The sequence below is a fragment of the Salmo trutta genome, chromosome 4 (genome assembly GCF_901001165.1).
Source record: "Salmo trutta chromosome 4, fSalTru1.1, whole genome shotgun sequence".
NCBI classification, from domain to species: domain Eukaryota; kingdom Metazoa; phylum Chordata; class Actinopteri; order Salmoniformes; family Salmonidae; genus Salmo; species Salmo trutta.
This window is the reverse complement of record NC_042960.1, coordinates 70,214,235-70,238,002: the sequence shown is the minus strand read 5'-3', so window position 1 is coordinate 70,238,002 and position 23,768 is coordinate 70,214,235. Positions and strand designations below refer to the sequence as shown.

At 44.1% G+C, this 23,768-nt stretch overlaps 1 protein-coding gene across 3 annotated transcripts in view; it reads left to right on the top strand.

Moving 5' to 3' along the window:
• LOC115192954 (transducin-like enhancer protein 3-B) overlaps nt 1–23,768 on the top strand; it is a 94,058-nt gene that overhangs the window by 4,997 nt on the left and 65,293 nt on the right. For all 3 annotated transcript variants that reach the window (XM_029751935.1, XM_029751936.1, XM_029751934.1), the window contains exons 4-5: nt 717–780; nt 9,690–9,734. In XM_029751935.1, coding sequence (XP_029607795.1) covers nt 717–780; nt 9,690–9,734 — 109 coding nt within the window. The remainder of the gene's footprint in view (nt 1–716; nt 781–9,689; nt 9,735–23,768) is intronic.

Here is a 23,768-nt window from a genome sequence, read left to right as displayed (position 1 = left end):
CTGTCCTAATTTATTCCCTATATAGTGCACTACTTTAGACCAGAGCCCTATTCCCTATATAGTGCACTACTTTAGACCAGAGCCCTATTCCCTATATAGTGCACTACTTTAGACCAGAGCCCTATTCCCTATATAGTACACTACTTTAGACCAGAGCCCTATTCCCTATATAGTGCACTACTTTAGATCAGAGCCCTATTCCCTATATAGTGCACTACTTTAGACCAGAGCCCTATTCCCTATATAGTACACTACTTTAGACCAGAGCCCTATTCCCTATATAGTGCACTACTTTAGATCAGAGCCCTATTCCCTATATAGTGCACTACTTTAGATCAGAGCCCTATTCCCTATATAGTACACTACTTTAGACCAGAGCCCTATTCCCTATATAGTACACTACTTTAGACCAGAGCCCTATTCCCTATATAGTGCACTACTTTAGACCAGAGCCCTATTCCCTATATAGTACACTACTTTAGACCAGAGCCCTATTCCCTATATAGTACACTACTTTAGACCAGAGCCCTATTCCCTATATAGTGCACTACTTTAGACCAGAGCCCTATTCCCTATATAGTGCACTACTTTGGACCAGAGCCCTATTCCCTATATAGTGCACTACTTTGGACCAGAGCCAATTGGAATAGGGTATCATTGGGGAGGGATCCAGAGAGACGCCTGTAAATTGACACCTTGTCTCCCTGTTTTGAAAGTCTTAAGGTGGAGTACGACAAGCTGTCCAATGAGAAGACAGAGATACAGCGCCACTATGTCATGGTAAGAGTATGGGTACAGTAGGAGATAATTAAGGGTTTGAATGAACAGGCTTGTACAGGGATTATCTTCACTTCTGGGCTTCATGTACCTGTCTGTGCTTCATAGGTGGGGTTGTGTGTGTGTGTGTGTGTGTGTGTGTGTTGTTGTACATGTGGTTGATAGGTGTGTGTGTGTGTGTGTGGGTGTCTCATACCTCAAATCAAATGTTATTTGTCACATGGGCCGAATACAACAGGTGTAGACCTTACAGTGAAATGCTTACTTACAAGCTCTAACCAATAATGCTTTAATTAAGACATTTTAAGAAAATAAGTGTTAAGTAAAAAATTAAAAGTAACAAATAATTAAAGAGCAGCAGTAAAATAACAATAGTGAGTCTATATACAGGGGGTACCGGTACAGAGTCAATGTGGAGGCTATATACAGGGGGTACCGGTACAGAGTCAATGTGGAGGCTATATACAGGGGGTACCGGTACAGAATCAATGTGGAGGCTATATACAGGGGGTACCGGTACAGAGTCAATGTGGAGGCTATATACAGGGTGTACCGGTACAATGTGGATGGGCACCGGTTAGTTGAAGTAATTGAGGTAGTATGTACATGTAGGTAGAGTTAAAGTGACTATGCATAGATGATAAACAGAGAGTAGCAGCAGCGTAAAAGAGGGGTCTGGGAAGCCATTTGATTAGCTGTTCAGGAGTGTCATGGCTTGGGGGTAGAAGCTGTTACGAAGCCTTTTAGACCTAGACTTGGTGCTCCGGTACCGCCCGCCATGCAGTAGCTGGTTGATAGGGGTGTGTGTTGTTTCTGTGGTTGATAGGGATGTGTGTTGTTTCTGGTTGATAGGGGCGTGTGTGGTTGATAGGGGCGTGTGTTGTTTCTGTGGTTGATAGGGGCGTGTGTTGTTTCTGTGGTTGATAGGGGCGTGTGTTGTTTCTGTGGTTGATAGGGGCGTGTGTTGTTTCTGTGGTTGATACAGTTGAAGTCGAAAGTCTACATACACTTAGGTTGGAGTCATTAAAACTTGTTTTTCAACCACTCCACAAATGTCCTCTTAACAAACTATAGTTTTGGCAAGTCGGTTAGGACATATACTTTGTGCGGGACACAAGTAATTTTTCCAACAATTGTTTACAAACAGATTATTTCACTTATAAATTCACTGTATCACAGTTCCAGTGGGTCAGAAGTTTACATACACTAAGTTGACTGTGCCTTTAAACAGCTTGGAAAATTCCAGAAAATGTCATGGCTTTAGAACCTTCTGTAAGGCTAATTGACATCATTTGAGTCAATTGGAGGTGTACCTGTGGATGTATTTCAAGGCCTACCTTCAAACTCAGTGCCTCTTTGGTTGACATCATGGGAAAATCAAATGAAATCAGCCAAGATCTCAGGAAAACAATTGTAGACCTCCACAAGTCTGGTTCATTCTTGGGAGCAATTTCCAAATGCCTGAAGGTACCACGCCCATCTGTACAAACAATAGTACGCAAGTATAAACACCATGGGACCACACAGCCGTCATACCGTTCAGGAAGGAGACGCTTTCTGTCTCCTAGAGATGAACGTACTTTGGTGCGAAAAGTGCAAATAAATCCCAGGACAACAGCAAAGGACCTTGTGAAGATGCTGGAGGAAACGGGTACAAAAGTATCTATATCCACAGTAAAACAAGTCCTATATCGACATAACCTGAAAGGCTGCTCAGCAAGGAAGAAGCCACTGCTCCAAAACTGCCAAAAAAAGCAAGACTACGGTTTGCAACTGCACATGGGGACAAAGATCGTACTTTTTGTCCTCTGGACTGATGAATCAACAATAGAACTGTTTGGCCATAATGACCATTGTTATGTTTGGAGGAAAAAAGGGGAGGCTTGCAAGCCGTAGAACACCATCCCAACCATGAAGCACGGGGGTGGCAGCATCATGTTGTGGTGGTGCTTTGCTGTAGGAGGGACTGGTGCACTTCACAAGATAGATGGCATCATGAGGAATTAAAATTATGTGGATATATTGAAGCAACATCTCAAGACATCAGTTAGGAAGTTAAAGCTTGGTCGCAAATGGGTTTTCCAAATGGACAATGACCCCAAGCATACTTCCAAAGTTGTGACAAAATGCCTTAAGGACAACAAAGTCAAGGTATTGGAGTGGCCACCTGTGTCCAGTTCATTAGAAACCAAACATGACAATTAGAAAAATAAGTCACGGGAGTTTTTTTTTTTTTAGCAAGAATAAAGGCGACTTTTGAGTTGTAAGACATGTATAAAAGCAACAGATACCATTAATATGAAGGGGCTAGAAGAGTCTTATATGGTGAGCTACCGAGTGGCTAGGACAGGCAAGCCACATACTATTGTGGAGGACTTAATTCTTCCTGCTGGGACAGTTCTGGGGAAAAGGCCAACAAAAACTATACAGACAATGCCTTTATCAAACAACACTGTTTCACGAAGCATCAGTGACAATGGCTGGAGACATTTTGAAACAATTACTGCTTTGCATACAAGCCAGTGAATTATATGCGTTACAGCTGGATGAGTCAACAGACGTGGCGGGCCTGGCACAGCTCCTGGTATATGTCCGTTACGTTTATGGGGGGGGGGTCAATTAAGGAAGACATCTTCTTCTGCAAACCACTGGAAACTAGGACAACATGAGAGGATATTTTTAAAGTACTGGACAGCTTTGTGACATTAAATGGACTTTGGTGGTCAAGATGTGTTGGTATATGTACTGATGGCGCAAAAGCCATGACAGGGAGACATAGTGGAGTGGTAACGCACGTGCAAGCAGTTGCTCCCGACGCCACTTGGGTGAACTGCAGCATCCACCGAGAGGCTCTTGCTGCCAAGGGAATGCCTGACAGCTTGAAAGACGTTTTGGACACTACAGTGAAAATGGTTAACTTTGTTAAAGCAAGGCGCCTTGAAGTCTCGTGTATTTTCTGCACTATGCAATGATATCGGCAGCGACTATGTAACGCTTTTACAACATACAGAAGTGCGCCGGTTATTAAGGGGCAAAGTATTGGCAGGTTTTTTTTTTTAATTGAGAGACGAGCTTAAAGTTTTCTTTACTGACTGTCATTTTCACTTGTCTGACCGCTTGCATGATGACGAGTTCCTCACACGACTGGTCTATCTGGGTGATGTTTTTTCTCACCTGAATGATCTGAATCTAGGATTACAGGGACTCTCCACAACTATATTCAATGTGTGGGACAAAATTGAGGCTATGATTAAGAAGTTGGAGCTCTTCTCTGTCTGCATTAACAAGGACAACACACAGGTCTTTCCATCATTGTATGATTTCTTTTGTGTGCAAATGAACTCAAGCTTACGGACAATGTCAAACGTGATATAGCGAAGCACCTGAGTGAGTTGGGTGCACAATTACGCAGGTACTTTCCCGAAATGAATGACACAAGCAACTGGATTCGTTATCCCTTTCATGCCCTTGCTCTAGTCCACTTACCGATATCTGAACAAGAGAGCCTTATCGAAATTGCAACAAGCGGTTCTGTGAAAATTGAATTTAACCAGATTTTTGGATTGGGCTGCGCTCAGAGTATCCTGCCTTGGCAAATCGCTCTGTTAAATACACTGATGCCCTTTGCAACCACGTACCTATGTGAGAGTGGATTCTCGGCCCTCACTAGCATGAAAACTAAATACAGGCACAGACTGTGTGTGGAAAATGATTTAAGACTGAGACTCTCTCCAATACAACCCAACATTACAGAGTTATGTGCATCCTTTCAAGCACACCCTTCTCATTACCCTGTTGTGTTATTCACAATTTTCAATGAACAAATAAGATGTTATATGTAAGATGGCTAAATAAGGAGTGTGTGTGTGTGTGTGTGGCAGGCTTATAATGATGGCAACAACAACAAAAAAGGTTCAATGTTTGAAGGGATACGGGACTATAAAATGTTTGGGAACCACTGGTCTAGAAGAACACACAGAAATGTCTATTTGCTCAGTTTAACTATGTTGCTCTGTTCTCCTGATACCTCAGGCAGGTGTGTGAGTGACATGTAATCCATCGAGACCACAGGCAGCTGCGGTCAGAGACTCGGGGGGGCAGAAATGGCTTTCCTGTGTGTGTGTGTGTGTGTGTGTGTGTGTGTGTGTGTGTGTGTGTGTGCAATTACTTTGAGAAGCTCAATGTACTATTCAGTCCATTAGCTTCTTCCAAAATGACCTTTTGAACCAAGACAAGACGAGGAGAGAGCTGGTATGTCTGATAGCAGATCAGAGAGACACTGGCCATCCCTGGTGTAACCGGATTCCATAAACAGACATACCGGCTTGTTCCCCAAATGGCAACCTATTCCCTTTATAGTGCACTACTGTAATGGGCAATAGGGTACCATTTCCCCTGTCAAAAGTAGTGCACTACTGTAATGGGCAATAGGGTACCATTTCCTCTGTCAAAAGTAGTGCACTACTGTAATGGGCAATAGGGTACCATTTCCCCTGTCAAAGTAGTGCACTACTGTATGGGCAATAAGGTACCATTTCCCCTGTCAAAAGTAGTGCACTACTGTATGGGCAATAAGGTACCATTTCCCCTGTCAAAAGTAGTGCACTACTGTAATGGGCAATAGGGTACCATTTCCCCTGTCAAATGTAGTGCACTACTGCATGGGCAATAGGGTACCATTTCCCCTGTCAAAAGTAGTGCACTACTGTATGGGCAATAGGGTACCATTTCATTTAGAGATAGACAGCACTGTGCTAGGCTAACCCCTGCTGCCTCCCTCTCTCTACATTTATATTGAAATGGTTACCTAGCCTGCTCCCTCCCTCACTACACAATGCTGCTCTGTTGTTTTAATCTGTTGTTTCCATCCTCATCCCTGCTCTGTTGTTTCCATCCTCGTCCCTGCTCTGTTGTTTCCATCCTCGTCCCTGCTCTGTTGTTTCCATCCTCGTCCCTGCTCTGTTGTTTCCATCCTCATCCCTGCTCTGTTGTTTCCATCCTCATCCCTGCTCTGTTGTTTTCATCCTCGTCCCTGCTCTGTTGTTTCCATCCTCGTCCCTGCTCTGTTGTTTTCATCCTCGTCCCTGCTCTGTTGTTTCCATCCTCGTCCCTGCTCTGTTGTTTCCATCCCTGCTCTGTTGTTTCCATCCCTGCTCTGTTGTTTCCATCCCTGCTCTGTTGTTTCCATCCCTGCTCTGTTGTTTCCATCCCTGCTCTGTTGTTTCCATCCCTGCTCTGTTGTTTCCATCCCTGCTCTGTTGTTTCCATCCCTGCTCTGTTGTTTCCATCCTCATCCCTGCTCTGTTGTTTCCATCCTCATCCCTGCTCTGTTGTTTCCACCCTCATCCCTGCTCTGTTGTTTCCATCCCTGCTCTGTTGTTTCCGTCCCTGCTCTGCTATTGGTATAGGCCCCATCCCTGCTCTCCTGCTTACCTGAGGATAACAGAATACACTTCCATAGAAGAACCAACTGATTCCATCATCACAACAGAACAGAACTATGTCAGAACTACAAATTCTTGAGCAATCTGTTTGGCTCCGTGACCCACCAATTGAGGTGTCTTTTGAGTCACGAGACGACCCACCATAAGTGTTGAGTGGTGAATTAACACACAGATCAAATAAAAAGTTTAAACAAGCATTTTTTTAAGATCTGTTTTCCACAAACTATTAAAAAAAAGAAAAAAAAGACATAATTACAGTTGAATTCATAATGCAGCTGTGCTGCTGTCAGCAGTTGTTTCAGGCTGTTGGTTATCTGTCCGTTAATACAGGAGGTGTACATTTTTGTATTTTTTACACTGTCGGTCAAAAGTTTTAGAACACCTACTCAGTCAAGGGTTTTTCTTTATTTTTACTGTTTTCTACATTGTAGAATAATAGTGAAAACATCAACTATGAAAAAACACATATGGAATAATTTAGTAACCAAAGAAGTGTTAAACAAATCTAAATATATTTTTTATTTGAATTTCTTCAAAGTAGCCACCCTTTGCCTTGATGACAGCTTTGCATACTCTTGGCATTCTCTCAACCAGCTTCAAGAGGTGGAATGCATTTCAATTAACAGGTGTGCCGCCTTAAGTTAATTTGGAATTTCTTTCCTTCTTAATGCGTTTGAGCCAATCAGTTGTCTTGTGACAAGGTAGGGGTGGTATACAGAAGATAGCCCTATTTGGTAAAAGACCAAGTCCATATTATGGCAAGAACAGCAAAGAGAAACGACAGTCTATCATTACTTTAAGACATGAAAGTCAGTCAAAACGGAAAATTAAGAACTTTGAAAGTTTCTTCAAGTGCAGTCGTAAAAACCATCAAGCGTTATGATAAAACTGGCTCTCATGAGGACCGCCACAGGAAAGGAAGACCCAGAGTTACCTCTGCTGCAGAGGATAAGTTCATTAGAGTTACCAGCCTCAGGAATTGCAGCCGAAATAAATGCTTCACAGAGTTCAAGTAACAGACACATCTCAACATCAACTGTTCAGAGGAGACTGCGTGAATCAGGCCTTTATGGTCGAATTGCTGCAAAGAAACCACTACTAAAGGACACCAATAAGAAGAAGAGAAATTTGTCCTTTGGTCTGGAGTCCAAATTAAAGATTTTTGGTTCCAGCCGCCGTGTCTTTGTGAGACACGGTGTGGGTGAACGTAAGATCTCTGCATGTGTATGTCCCACCGTGAAGCATGGAGGAGGAAGTGTGGAGGTGCTTTTCTGGTGACACTGTCTGTGATTTATTTAGAATTCAAGGTACACTTAACCAGCATGGCTACCACAGCATTCTGCAGCGATACGCCATACCATCTGGTTTGAGCTTAGTGGGACTATCATTTGTTTTCAACAGGACAATGACCCAACACACCTCCAGACTGTGTAAGGGCTATTTTCCTAAGAAGGAGAGTGATGGAGTGCTGCATCAGATGACCTGGCCTCCACAATCACCCAACACACCTCCAGGCTGTGTGAGAGCTATTTTACTAAGAAGGAGAGTGATGGAGTGCTGCATCATATGACCTGGCCTCCACAATCACTCGACCTCAACCAATTTGAGATGGTTTGGGATGAGTCGGACAGCAGAGTGAAGTAAAAGCAGCCAACAAGTGCTCAGCATATGTGGGAACTCCTTCAACACTGTTGGAAAATCATTCCAGATGAAGCTGTTTGAGAGATCAGCAAGCGTGTGCAAAGCTGTTATCAAGGCAAAGAGTGGCTATTTGAAGAATCTCAAATGTACAATATATTTTGATTTGTTTAACACTTTTTTGGGGGGTTACTAAATGATGGTACCATGTGTAGTGTGCTGCAGGGAATATGGTGCCATGTGTAGTGTGGTGCCATGTGTAGTGTGGTGCCATGTGTAGTGTGGTGCCATGTGTAGTGTGGTGTAGGGAATATGGTGCCATGTGTAGTGTGGTGCCATGTGTAGTGTGGTGCCATGTGTAGTGTGGTGCCATGTGTAGTGTGCTGCAGGGAATATGGTGCCATGTGTTGTGTGGTGCCATGTGTAGTGTGGTACCATGTGTAGTGTGGTGCCATGTGTAGTGTGGTGCCATGTGTAGTGTGGTGTAGGGAATATGGTGCCATGTGTAGTGTGGTGCCATGTGTGGTGCCATGTGTAGTGTGGTGCCATGTGGTGCCATGTGTTGTGTGGTGCCATGTGTTGTGTGGTGCCATGTGGGCCATGTGTAGTGTGGTGCCATGTGTAGTGTGGTGCCATGTGTAGTGTGGTGCCATGTGTAGTGTGGTGCCATGTGTAGTGTGGTGCCATGTGTAGTGTGGTGCCATGTGTTGTGTGGTGCCATGTGTAGTGTGGTGCCATGTGTAGTGTGGTACCATGTGTAGTGTGGTGCCATGTGTTGTGTGGTGCCATGTGGTGCCATGTGTAGTGTGGTACCATGTGTAGTGTGGTGCCATGTGTTGTGTGGTGCCATGTGGTGCCATGTGTAGTGTGGTACCATGTGTAGTGTGGTGCCATGTGTTGTGTGGTGCCATGTGGTGCCATGTGTAGTGTGGTGCCATGTGTTGTGTGGTGCCATGTGTAGTGTGGTGCCATGTGTTGTGTGGTGCCATGTGATGCCATGTGTAGTGTGGTGCCATGTGTTGTGTGGTACCATGTGTAGTGTGGTGCCATGTGTTGTGTGGTACCATGTGTAGTGTGGTGCCATGTGTTGTGTGGTACCATGTGTAGTGTGGTGCCATGTGTTGTGTGGTGCCATGTGTAGTGTGGTACCATGTGTGGTGTGGTGCCATGTGTAGTGTGGTACCATGTGTGGTGTGGTGCCATGTGTGGTGTGGTGCCATGTGTGGTGTGGTGCCATGTGTGGTGTGGTGCCATGTGTAGTGTGGTGCCATGTGTGGTGTGCTGTAGGGAATGTGGTGCCATGTGTAGTGTGGTGCCATGTGTGGTGTGGTGCCATGTGTGGTGTGGTGCCATGTGTAGTGTGGTGCCATGTGTAGTGTGGTGCCATGTGTGGTGTGGTGCCATGTGTAGTGTGCTGTAGGGAATGTGGTGCCATGTGTAGTGTGGTGCCATGTGTGGTGTGGTGCCATGTGTGGTGTGGTGCCATGTGTGGTGTGGTGCCATGTGTAGTGTGGTGCCATGTGTAGTGTGGTGCCATGTGTAGTGTGGTGCCATGTGTAGTGTGGTGCCATGTGTAGTGTGGTGCCATGTGTAGTGTGGTGCCATGTGTAGTGTGGTGCCATGTGTAGTGTGGTGCCATGTGTAGTGTGGTGCCATGTGTAGTGTGGTGCCATGTGTAGTGTGGTGCCATGTGTAGTGTGGTGCCATGTGTGGTGTGCTGTAGGGAATATGGTGCCATGTGTAGTGTGCTGTCGTGCCATTTTCATATTGTTTTAGGTAAAATAATCTTTTGGTCAAAATAATCATGATTTCTTTCCTCTTCTGTTGCAGTATTACGAGATGTCCTATGGGCTCAACATAGAGATGCAGAAACAGGTATGTTACCATCACTACCACTCCTTTGTCTGCCAGGGATTACATACAGTAACAATGTATACTCGCTGTATGTTGGATCAAAGTGTCTGCTTATTTGACTGTACAGTGTCTTCTGAAAGTATTCACACCCCCTTGACTTTTTCCACGTATTTTTTATTTAACCTTTATTTAACCTTTATTTAACTAGGCAAGTCAGATAAGAACAAATTCTTATTTACAATGACGGCCTACCAGGGAACAGTGGGTTAACTGCCTTGTTCATGGGGCAGAACGACAGATTTGTACCTTGTCAGCTCGGGGATTCGAACTTGCAACCTTTCGATTTCTAGTCCAATGCTCTAACCACTAGGGCTACCCTGCCGCCCCAGTCTGAATTTAAAATGGATTACATTTAGTGTCACTGGTCCACACACAATACCCCATAATGTCAAAGTGGAATTATGTTTTTAGACATTTTTACAAATTCATTAAAAATGAAAAGCTGAAATGTCTTGAGCCAGTAAGTATTCAACCCCCTTTGTTTTATCAAGCCTAAATAAGATCAGCAGTAAACATTTGCTTAACAAGTCACATAATACGTTACATTGACTCACTCTGTGTGCAATAATAGTGTTTAACATGATTTATGAATGACTACCTCATCTCTGTATCCCACACACACAATTATCTGTAAAGGTCCCTCAGTCCTGCAGTGAATTTCAAACACAGATTCAACCACAAAGACCAGGGAGGTTTTCCAATGCCTCAAAGAAGGGCACCTATTGGTAGATGGGTACTTTTTTTTTGAATATCCCTTTGAGCATGGTGAAGTTATTAATTACACTTTGGATGGTGTATCAATACACCCAGTCACTACAAAGATAGAGGTGTCATTCCTAACTCAGTTGCCGGAGAGGAAGGAAACCGCTCAGGGATTTCACCATGAGGCCAATGGTGACTTTCAAAGAGTTAGAGTTTAATGGCTGTGATAGGAGAAAACTGAGGAAGGATCAACAACATTGTAGTTACTCACAATACTAACCTAAATGACAGAGTGAAAAGAAGGAAGCCTGTACAGAATAAACATTTCTCAAAACTTACATCCTTGTTTGCAACGAGGCACTAAAGGAAAACTGCAAAAAAATGTGGCAAAGAAATTAACTCTTTGTCCAGAATACAAAGTGTTATGTTTGGGGAAAACACAACCCATCACTGAGTACCACTCTTCATATGGTTCTGTCTGCTTTCCAACAGACACTGGGAGTCAAATTCACCTTTCAGCATGACACCAAAACCACAAGGCCAAATATACACTGGAGTTGCTTACCAAGATGACATTGAATGTTTCTGAGTTGATTAGTTACAGTTTTAACTAGGGATGCACTATATATCGGTGAACATATCGGAATCGGACGATATTAGCTAAAAATTTCAACATCGGTAACGTCCCGATGTCTGTCTAGTTTAACGCCGACGTGCATACCTCTATAACGTAGGTTCATGACGTAAAGACGCCACGTAAAGTGTGGCGCTACACGTGCAACACAGCATTCCTAACCTAGCCCACAATGTCTGCTGTGTGGAATCGAACAGTCATTTGAAGAGTAAGAAAACTCAAAGGCGAAATCTATTAACGCCAACATAATTTAATTCATTGCCCTTGACAATCAACCGTTCTCTGATGTTGGCTTTCACCGATTTGGTGAAAGCACCGGTACACTTTTTTTTATTTTTCGGTACTATTTTTCAGATCTTACCCTACCAGAGTTACACAGTATTGTTGAAACTCACATCCATGAGCTACTTGCTATGGGCGTCACTGCTATTAGCTTCAAGACTGACATTTGGACCAGCGATATCAGCCCAATGAACATGCTGAGTCTGACAGCACAGTGGGTCGTCTAGGATTTCAGACTGAGGAATGTCGTATTGCATGCTCATGAATATGCTGTTTGTCATACCGCTGCTGCCATTTCAATGGCATTTGAGAACATGTTTGAAACTTGGAAACATGAACACATTAGCCAGCTCCATTCAAACAACTGACTCGAGAAATAAGCTCATCAACTGTGCCTGCAGCAGACGTGATACCCTTTGTCATGGCATTGAAACACCTGCTCAATGAAACTGACAGGGATGTAAACAAATGCACAAAATTTGAGAAGATTTATGTGTGTGTGCAACATTTCTGTGATCTTTTTTTTCCCAGCTCATGAAACATGGGACAAACACTACATGTTGCGTTTATATTTTTGTCCAGTGTAGTATTCTAATCCCTAATTCTAACGCCACCGATTATGTCACAACAGTGGATTGCACATGCCCATTCTGACTTCGCCAGTGCCAAGCTAACTAGTTTAGCTAGCAGCTAGTGTGTGACGTAAGTGCTGACTAATATCTATGGAGTGAAGATGGCCCTTTTTCCCGACTAGGTGGATGTTTTTACTGGCCCACATTGGCGAATGAAACAGTTGCCCTTGACAACAGTTTGCCCCAGGAAGCAAAACTGCCCACGCAGGCTGTGAACAAGCGATTCAGTGGCATTCTCTCATTACTGTGTCGCCACCATGCTCGATGTTATGTACAGTTGAGGTTGGAAGTTTACATACACCTTAGCCAAATACATTTAATCTCAGTTTTTCACAATTCCTGACATTTAATCCTAGTAAGAATTCCCTGTCTTAGGTCAGTTAGGATCACCACTTTATTTTAACAATGTGAAATGTCAGAATAATATTAGAGAGAATGATTTATTTCAGCTTTTATTTCTTTCATCACATTCCCAGTGGGTCAGAAGTTTACATGCACTCAATTAGTATTTGGTATCATTGCCTTTAAATTGTTTAACTTGGGTGAAATGTTTCGGGTAGCCTTCCACGAGCTTCCCACAATAAGTTGGGTGAATTTTGACCCATTCCCCCTGACAGAGCTGGTGTAACTGAGTCAGGTTTGTAGGCCTCCTTGCTCGCACACTCTTTTTCAGTTCTGCCCACAAATGTTCTATAGGATTGAAGTCAGGGCTTTGTGATGGCCACTCCAATACCTTGACTTTGTTGTCCTTAAGCCATTTTGTCACAACTTTGGAAGTATGCTTGGGGTCATTGTCCATTTGGAAGACCCATTTGCAACCAAGCTTTAACTTCCTGACTGATGTCTTGAGATGTTGCTTCAATATATCCACATAATTTTAATTCCTCATGATGCCATCTATTTTGTGAAGTGCACCAGTCCCTCCTGTAGCAAATCACCCCCAGAACATGATTCTGCCACCCCCATGCTTCACGGTTGGGATGGTGTTCTTGTAAAATATTGGATATTGGTATCGGCCAAAAATGTCATATCGATGCATCACTAGTTTTCACTTAAAATTGGCTTGAAAATCAATTACATTACTTGAAAATGGCTGTCTATCAATGATCAACAACCAACTTGACAGAGCTCGCCAGAGAATTTAAAAACGAATAATGTGCAAATATTGTACAATTCAGGTGTGTAAAGCTCTTAGACTTACCCAGAAAGACTCTAACGTGTTGACTTGGGTGTGAATACTTCTGTAAATTAGGGATTTCTGTATTTCATTTTCAATACATTTGAGAAGTAAAAATCTAAACTTGATTTCACTTTGTCATTATGGGATATTGTGTTATTGTGTTGATGGTTGCTGAATTTTTTTGGCGGATTTAATCAATTTTGAATTCCGGCTGTAACTCAGATGTGGAATAAGTCAAGGGGTATGAATACTTTCTGAAGGCATTATATTGTAGTGCCTTCAGAATAGTACCTCAGAGCTTCTCTAGGTAAGAGAAGATGGTCTCCGTGTCAGTGGGCAGCCTCAGAGGAGCAGAGGGAGGAACGGGAGAGGGAAGAGGGAGGAACGGGAGAGGGAAGAGGGAGGAACGGGAGAGGGAGGAACGGGAGAGGGAAGAGGGAGGAACGAGAGAGGGAGGAACGGGAGAGGGAAGAGGGAGGAACGGGAGAGGGAAGAGGGAGGAACGGGAGAGGGAAGAGGGAGGAACGAGAGACATTCTTGTGTTGTGAGCTGCGCTGGGAATCAGTGACAAGACCTGGGTTCACTTATCTGGAGAGACACACACACACACACACACACACACACACACACACACACACACACACACACACAGCCTTTGTTTGGAGATTGGCAAAGTGGCACAGAGTCAGCCGTGAGGTCCGACAGCTTTAATGAGATTAAAGGCAGGGGGTGTGTGTCAGGTGATCTCTTTGACTTGATGACTACAGACGGAACACTGCTGATGTCAAGACAACCATTCATTACAGGAAGCCTGGGGGTAAAAGTCCTCTCTGGTAGTTCATTACAGGAAGCCCAGGGGTAAAATTTCTCTCCTCTGGTAGTTCATTAAAGGAAGCCCAGGGGTTAAAGTCCTCTCTGGTAGTTCCTTACAGGAAGCCCGAGGGTAAAAGTATTGTCCTCTGGTAGTTCCTTACAGGAAGCCCGGGGGTAAAAGTCCTCTCTGGTAGTTCCTTACAGGAAGCCCGGGGATAAAAGTCCTCTCTGGTAGTTCATTACAGGAAGCCCAGGGGTAAAAGTCCTCTCTGGTAGTTCGTTACCCCTGGGCTTCCTGTAAAAGTCCTCACCTCTGGTAGTTCATTACAGGAAGCCCGGGGGTAAAAGTCCTCTCCTCTGGTAGTTCATTACAGGAAGCCCGGGGGTAAAAGTCCTTTCCTCTGGTAGTTCGTTACAGGAAGCCCGGGGGTAAAAGTCCTCTCCTCCGGTAGTTCGTTACAGGAAGCCCAGGGGTAAAAGTCCTCTCCTCTGGTAGTTCATTACAGGAAGCCCAGGGGTAAAAGTCCTCTCCTCTGGTAGCTGGAGTGGGAGGTGAGGTAGGGGTAGAGGGGATGACAAGCCAGGCCCTGTGTAAACGGGTTAATCGACTTCATCCATTTTAGCGCCAGGCAGGCTGACTTTAATCAAGAACCTCAACGAGACCGAGCTGATGGAAACTGACTGAATTATTCATCAGTCTAACCAGGCTCCAACCTGAAACAGCTGAACACAGTGTTAGCTGGTCTGTTTGATTACTAAGGCTCAGTGACAAGGGAGAAAGAGGAGGAGGAGGAGGAAGCCCTAACCAGCTGAACACAATGTTAGCAATCAAACAGAGCAGCTAAGGCTCCAATCCTGCAGCTGCTTACACAGGAGGAGGAGGAGGATGAGGAGAAGTAGGGGGAGGGTTATCTGAGGAAATCCATTCCTCTGACAGTCCCTTGTTGTTATTATTGAGGAGGAACTGGCTTCGTGTGAATTGCAGATCAGCTGGCAGCGTGCACATCAGACGGAACAGAAACTCCGCTCAGATTGTGTGCGTGTGTAAAACCCCACAGAGATGGATAAAGGAGTTACCATTATGAAATAGTCAACTGGGTGTGATTTCCAACGTCATTGGTTGATCCCTCCTCCTGACCCATTTTGGAGTCACTTCCCTCTCTTTCCAGGATGAGAAATGACAACGTCTCAGCAGCTCTAAGAGGTCTCAGGTTTTTTTTTTTACTGAGCACAGGAGAACACACTGGCAGGGCTAGATCATCTGTGTAATTTATAAAGCCTCAGTTCGACCCAGGGCATAATGCTGAATAAACACACACACACACACACACACACACACACACACACACACACACACACACACACACACACACACACACACACACACACACACACACACATCACGACCCAGGGCAAATGCTCTACACTCACACAGACCAGACCAGGTACAGACCAGACCGTTTTATTTATTACCCCGGGCAGCAGAAATACGTTTGGCAGCCGATGGGAGATTCTGTATTAGCTCTCTGAACAGCAGCGACGTTAGCAGTGGGCAGAGCAGAGCCAGGGTGATTGGTGTGTCATGTCAAGAGGACAGGGTCGTGCCGGCCTCAATCTAATGCAGAATAGACACTAAATGGACCTTTAGATAGAAGGGCGGCCAGCTAAATGGACCTTTAGATAGAAGGGCGGCCAGCTAAATGGACCTTTAGATAGAAGGGCGGTCAGCTAAATGGACCTTTAGGTGGAAGGGCGGTCAGCTAAATGGACCTTTAGATAGAAGGGCGGCCAGCTAAATGGACCTTTAGATAGAAGGGCGGCCAGCTAAATGGACCTTTAGATAGAAGGGCGGCCAGCTAAATGGACCTTTAGATAGAAGGGCGGTCAGCTAAATGGACCTTTAGGTGGAAGGGCGGCCAGCTAAACGGACCTTTTGGTGGAAGGGCGGCCAGCTAAACGGACCTTTAGATAGAAGGGCGGCCAGCTAAACGGACCTTTAGATAGAAGGGCGGCCAGCTAAATGGACCTTTAGGTGGAAGGGCGGCCAGCTAAATGGAACTTTAGGTGGAAGGGCGGCCAACTAAATGGACCTTTAGGTGGAAGGGCGGCCAGCTAAATGGACCTTTAGGTGGAAGGGCGGCCAGCTAAATGGACCTTTAGGTGGAAGGGCGGCCAGCTAAATGGACCTTTAGGTGGAAGGGCGGCCAGCTAAATGGACCTTTAGGTGGAAGGGCGGCCAGCTAAATGGACCTTTAGGTGGAAGGGCGGCCAGCTAAATGGACCTTTAGGTGGAAGGGCGGCCAGCTAAATGGACCTTTAGGTAGAAGGGCGGCCAGCTAAACGGACCTTTAGGTAGAAGGGCGGCCAGCTAAACGGACCTTTAGGTAGAAGGGCGGCCAGCTAAACGGACCTTTAGGTGGAAGGGCGGCCAGCTAAACGGACCTTTAGGTGGAAGAGCGGCCAGCTAAACGGACCTTTAGGTGGAAGAGCGGCCGGCTAAACGGACCTTTAGGTGGAAGAGCGGCCGGCTAAATGGACCTTTAGGTGGAAGAGCGGCCAGCTAAATGGACCTTTTACATGGAAAGCTGCAATAGCAGGCAGAGAGATCAAATACCTGGAACCGCTGACTGTAATCTGACACTGATATAGAACTGCAGCTAGTGTAACCTGCTTTCTCATCCCGAGTATTCATTCATCAGCTAAAGAGAAACATCACACACAGTAAAGCCGGTGATTTGTATAATGTAATGCTTGTTTGGAGGGATAAGCCCAGTCAATAGCCCCCAGGGACATTTGACAGGATTTGTTAAAAGGCCTCGGAACATCGAAAACGCTGTGACGGAACTCAAGAGTACATTTCATCCTCACCAGGGCTTAGTGTGACATAGTGGTCTGTTTAGAGAGAGCGAGAGACTCGTGTCATCTTTTAGGCAGGCTATTTGATGATGCCGTTTTAATAATCGCGGATAAGGGACTGTACCTTATTTATAATGAGGGATACCTGGAGAAAATCAGACCTCTCTGAAATTAACATGGATGGGCCCTCCCTTCATTTGAAATGTATTTTTACCTGACTATCCCTGAACGCTTGAAAAAAATAAACAAGTGACCCTTCCCTATACCCTAGATAATAACTTAGTGGATAGCAGAGAACATGCCTACCGTTTACCCTCACTCAGATTAGAGCCTTAGCTAAGCCGTTTTAGAACCTGTTCTTCTTCCTTTTGTAAGCATCACATGGCAAAGTAGCCAGAAGGTTGTTGATTCGTAGCCCACCGCGGACAAGGGTAGCAAGTGAAAACGTCTCCATTATTGGGTTCATGCAGTTATTTGTATTACAGTATTTCATTTTTAAAAAAAAAAAACTTTTATAAAACAGATTTCATGCAATGCTGTGTCATTTTTAAATGACTGGAGACGAGCAGAATGTTTTATTTACACCAAAACAGAGCGTGACAATAACGATTTCTATACAGGCTATTGTTAAAAATGAGTCTTAACTTTAGCTCTGTTCAATACTTAACTATCAACTGTAAACATGGAACAGAACCAGCTGAAGTATCTCGTTGTCATTGAATTAGAGAAAAAGCCATTTTGTTTTCAATTCCAAGTCAAATCGAATTGGATTGGTCACATACACATGGTTAGCAAGATGTTAATGCGAGTGTAGAGAAATGCTTGTGCAGTAATATCTAACAAGTAATCTAACAATTCCACAACAACTACTTAATAATACACACATCTAAAGGGGGGAATGAGAATATGTACATATAAATATATGGATGAGCGATGGCAGAGCGGCATAGTCAAGATGCAATAGATGGTATAGAGTACAGTATATACATATGAGATGAGTAATGTAGGATATGTAAACGTTATTAAAGTGACTAGTGATCCATTTATTAAGTGGCCAGTGATTGGGTCTCCATGTAGGCAGCAGCCTCTCTGTGCTAGTGATGGCTGTTTAACAGTCTGATGGCCTTGAGATAGAAGCTGTTTTTCAGGCTCTCAGCCCCCGCTTTGATGCACCTGTACTGACCTCGCCTTCTGGATGATGGCGGGGTGAACAGGCAGTGGCTCGGGTGGTGGTTGTCCTTGATGATCTTTTTGGCCTTCCTGTGACATCGGGTGGTGTAGGTGTCCTGGAGGGCAGGTAGTTCGCCTGCGGTGATGCGTTGTGCAGACCTCACTACCCTCTGGAGAGCCTTCTGGTTATGGGCGGAGCAGCTGCCGTACCAGGCGGTGATACAGCCCGACAGGATGCTCTCGATTGTGCAGCTATAAAAGTTTGTCAGGGTTTTAGGTGACAAGCTACATTTCTTCAGCCTCCTGAGGTTGAAGAGGCGCTGTTGCGCCGCCTTCACCACACTGTCTATGTGGTTGGACCACTTCAGTTTGTCCGTGATGTGTACGCCAAGGAACTTAAACCTTTCCACCTTCTCCACTGCTGTCCCCTCAATGTGGATAGGGGGCTGCTCCCTCTGCTGTTTCCTGAAGTCCACGATCATCTCCTTTTGTTGTGTTGACATTGAGTGAGAGGTTGTTTTCCTGACACCACACTTCGAGTGCCCTGACCACCTCCCTGTAGGCTGTCTCGTCGTTGTTAGTAATCAAGCCTACCACTGTAGTGTCATCTGCAAACTTGATGATTGAGTTGGAGGCGTGCGTGGCCACGCAGTCATGGGTGAACAGGGAGTACAGGAGGGGCCTGACCACGCACCCCTGAGGGGCCCATGTGTTGAGGATCAGTGTGGCGGATGTGTTGTTACCTACCCTCACCACCTGGGGGGCGGCCCGTCAGGAAGTCCAGGATCCAGTTGCAGAGGGAGGTGTTTAGTCCCAGGGTCCTTAGCTTAGTGATGAGCTTTGAGGGCACTATGGTGTTGAACGCTGAGCTGTAGTCAATGAATAGCATTCTCATGTAGGTGTTCCTTTTGTCCTGGTGGGAAAGGGCAGTGTTGAGTGCAATAGAGATTGCATCATCTGTGGATCTGTTTGGGCGGTATGCAAATTGGAGTGGGTCTAGGGTTTCTGGGATAATGGTGTTGTGAGCCATGACCAGCCTTTCAAAGCACTTCATGGCTACAGATGTGAGTGCTATGGGTCGGTAATCATTTAGGCAGGTTACCTTAGTGTTCTTGGGCACAGGGACTATGGTGGTCTGCTTGAAACATGTTGGTATTACAGACTCAAGACAGTGAGAGGTTGAAAATGTCAGTGAAGATACTTGCCAGTTGGTCAGCTCATGTTCAGAGTACACGTCCTGGTAATCCGTCTGGCCCTGCGGCCTTGTGAATGTTGACCTGCTTAAAGGTCTTACTCTCATCGGCATGTACTCAGATCTGTTAATTACAGGCAGGTCCTTGGATCTGTTAATTACAGGCTGGTACTCAGATCTGTTAATTACAGGCTGGTACTCAGATCTGTTAATTACAGGCTGGTACTCAGATCTGTTAATTACAGGCTGGTACTCAGATCTGTCAAAACAGGCTGGTACTCAGATCTGTCAATTACAGGCTGGTACTCAGATCTGTCAATTACAGGCTGGTACTCAGATCTGTCAATTACAGGCTGGTACTCAGATCTGTCAAGCAGCATGTTTAGAGCATTCCAGGGTTCTCCCCTGGATTTCTAACAAGTGGTTGCTGCTGAGTTGTTTTTAAATTTTTATGTATTTTTTATTTATTTTTACATAGTGGCGTAACCACTCCACAAGGTGGCGCAGCGTCTCTTTTACATTCTTTGGGGAGAACCATGCCAAAACTAAAGGCAACAATGGACCTGCTCTGCTTACACACACACATATAAGTACCGGTCAAACATTTGGACACACCTACTCGTTCCAGGGTTTTTCTTTATTTTTTACTATTTTCTACATTGTAGAATAATAGTGAAGACATCAAAACTATGAAATAACACATGTGGAATCATGTAGTAACCAAAAAATGTTTTTAAACAAATCAAAATATATTTTATATTTGAGATTCTTTAAAGTAGCCACCCTTTGCCTTGATGACAGCTTTGCACACTCTTGGCATTCTCTTAACCAGCTTCATGAGGCACCTGGAATGCATTTCAATTAACAGGTGTGCCTTGTTAAAAGTTAATTTGTGTAATTTATTTCCTTCTTAATGCGTTTGAACCAATCAGTTGCGTTGTGGTAGGGTCGGTATACAGAAGATGGCCCTATTTTGTAAAATACCAAGTCCATATTGTGGCAAGAACATCTCAAATAAGCAAAGAGAAATGACAGTCCATCATTACTTTAAGACATGAAGGTCACTCAATCCGTAAAATGTCAAGAACTTTGAAAGTTTCTTCAAGTGCAGTCGCAAAAACCATCAAGCGTTATGATGAAACTGGCTCTCATGAGGACCGCCACAGGAAAGGAAGACCCAGAGTTACCTCTGCTGCAGAGGATAACTTCATAAGAGTAAACTGCACCTCAGATTGCAGTCCAAGTAAGTGCTTCACAGAGTTCAAGTAACAGACACATCTCAACATCAACTGTTCAGAGGAGACTGCGTGAATCAGGCCTTCATGGTCGAAGTGCTGTAAAGAAACCACTACTAAAGGACACCAATAATAATAAGAAGAGACTTGCTTGGGCCAAGAAACACACGCAATTGATGTTAGACCGGTGGAAATCTGTCCATTGGTCTGAATAGTCCAAATTTGAGATTTTTGGTTCCAACTGCCGTGTCTTTGTGAGACGCAAAGTAGGTGAACGGATGATCTCTGCATGTGCTGTTCCCACCGTGAAGCATGGAGGAGGAGGAGGTGTGATGGATAGTGTGGGGATGCTTTGCTGGTGACACTATCTGTGATTTATTTAGAATTCAATGCACACTTAACCAGCATGGCTACCACAGCATTCTGCAGCGATACGTCATCCCATCTGGTTTGGGTTTAGTGGGACTATCATTTGTTTTACAACAGGACAATGACCCAACACACCTCCAGGCTGTGTAAGAGCTATTTTACCAAGGAGGAGAGTGATGGAGTGCTGCATCAGATGACCTGGCCTCCACAATCACCCGATCTCAATCCAATTGAGATGGTTTGGGATGAGTTGTACCGCAGAGTGAAGTAAAAGCAGCCAACAAGTGCTCAGCATATGTGGGAATTCCTTCAAGACTGTTGGAGAAGCATTCCAGGTGAAGCTGGTTGAGAGAATGCCAAGCGTTTGCAAAGCTGTCATCAATGCAACGGGTGGCTACTTAAACAAATCAAAATATATTATTAATTATTTTAACACTTTTTTGGTTACTACGTGATTCCATATGTGTTATTTCATAGTTTTGATGTCTTCACTATTATTCTACAGTGTAGAAACTAGTAAAAACCCTTGAATGAGTAGCTGTGTCCAAACTTTTGACTGGTACTGTATATACACACCACACATACACACACACTTTGCCTGCTGAGAGCTCTTGTCTGCTGCTGTCAGCCATGGGGACAAGGGTTGTGTCCCAAATGAATCCTAATCCTTACATAGTAAACTATATAGCGGGTCTGGGTCCCAAATGAATCCTATTCCTTACATAGTAAACTATATAGAGGGTCTGAGTCCCAAATGAATCCTATCTCTTTCTCTCTCTCTCTCCCCCCAAGGGCTTTATTAGCAATGAAAGTGAAGTAGATAATAAACAAAAGTGAAATATAAATGACAGAAGTTGCAAAAGAATAGACCTTTCAAATGTCATTACAGTGTTGTAACGATCTGCAAATACTTCAAGTACAAAAGGGAAAATAAACAAACATAAATATGGGTTATATTTACGATGGTGTTTGTTTTTCACTGGTTGCCCTTTTCTTGTGGCAACAGGTCACACATCTTGCTGCTGTGAAATATGTGTCTCTAATATGGTCCTACATTTGGCAGGAGGTTAGGAAGTGCAGCTCAGTTTCCACCTCATTTTGTGGGCAGTGTTGCACATAGCCTGTCTTATCTTGAGAGCCAGGTCTGCCTACAGCGGCCTTTCTCAATAGCAAGGCTATGCTCACTGAGTCTGTACAGAGTCAAAGCTTTCCTTAAGTTTGGGTCAGTCACATTGGTCAGGTATTCTGCCACTGTGTACTCTCTGTTTAGGGCCAAATAGCATTCTCCCTCTCAATCTCTTCCGCGTTCTTTCTTTCATTCTTTCTTTTTTTTTGTGTTATTAAATACCCAATTTACCGACTTCAGTTAAATTTCTTGAAAACAATTTCGTTTTTAAAGTTTTTTTTTGTAACGCGCTGTTTCTCTAGAGAGAAATCAAGTCAGGAACTATGTGGGATGCTGGGCCGAAGGGAGTTTGTAGTTTTTATTTTTAGAAAATATTCAACGTAGTTCATGGCAGAAACGTGGTAATTAACTACAATGACCATGATCCATTGTGACTTTTTTTTCTTCTGGCTTTGAGAGGTTTCACTAGCCCGAAATCTGTCCAAAATAAGCCCAATGAGTTTCTATGGTCTTAAGCTTGTCGCTTAACTTCCTGCTTTTGGGTCAGTGACTCACAAGGATACACTTTTACACCTGCTACATTAGATCAGATACACTCAGACCTCGTGAGAGTGGAATGTACACAACACAACAACGAGAGGTACAGATACACTTCCTGAATGTGTACCTTATTCTATTTTGAAGAACTGGTAAAATGGTAAAACAGCGCAATGCTTGAAGTACAGCGAAGGGCTGTTTGAATGAATGCTTACGAGCCTGCTGCTGCCTACCACCGCTCAGTCAGACTGCTCTATCAAATCATAGACTTTATTATAATATAATAAACACACAGAAATACGAGCCTTGGGTCATTAATATGGTCGAATCTGGAAACTATCATCTCGAAAACAAGTTTTTTTCTTTCAGTGACATACGGAACCGTTCCGTATTTTATCTAACGGGTGACTAAGTCTAAATATTCCTGTTAGGCATTGATGTTTATGGTTAGGTACATTGGTGCAACGACAGTACTTTTTTCGCAAATGCGCTTATTAAATCAACACCCGTTTGTCGAAGTAGGCTGTGATTCGATGAGAAATTAACAGGCCCCGCATCGATTATATGCAACGTAGGACACGTTAGATAAATTAGTAATATCATCAACCATGTGTAGTTAACTAGTGATTATGTTAAGATTGATAGTTTTTTATAAGTCTAATGCTAGCTAGCAACTTCCCTTTGCTTCTTGCTGCCCTCGCGTAACAGGTAGTCAGCCTGTTAATCCTTGTGGAGTGCAATGTAAGGCAGGTGGTTAGAGCGTTGGACTGGCAACCGAAGGTTGCAAAAACGAATCCCCCCCTGAACAAGGCAGTTAACCCCCGTTTCTAGGCCGTCATTGTAAATAAGAATGTGTTCTTAATCTGACTTGCCTAGTTAAATAAAGGTGTAAAAAAAAAAAAACACCAAAAAATATATATACATTAAAAAAAAAAAAATTATAATCGGCAAATCGGTGGCCAAAAATACCGATTACCGATTGTTATGAAAACTTGAAATCGGCCCTAATTAATCGGCCATTCCGATTAATCGGTCGACCTCTACTAAAGACAGTACGGTATGGGGAGAACAGAGATAACGTTGTGTGGCTGGCTAGCTAGATAAATAGGATGCCTAAAGACAGTACGGTATGGGGAGAACAGAGATAATGTTGTGGCTGGCTAGCTAGATAAATAGGATGCCTAAAGACAGTACGGTATGGGGAGAACAGAGATAACGTTGTGTTGCTGGCTAGCTAGATAAATAGGATGCCTAAAGACAGTACGGT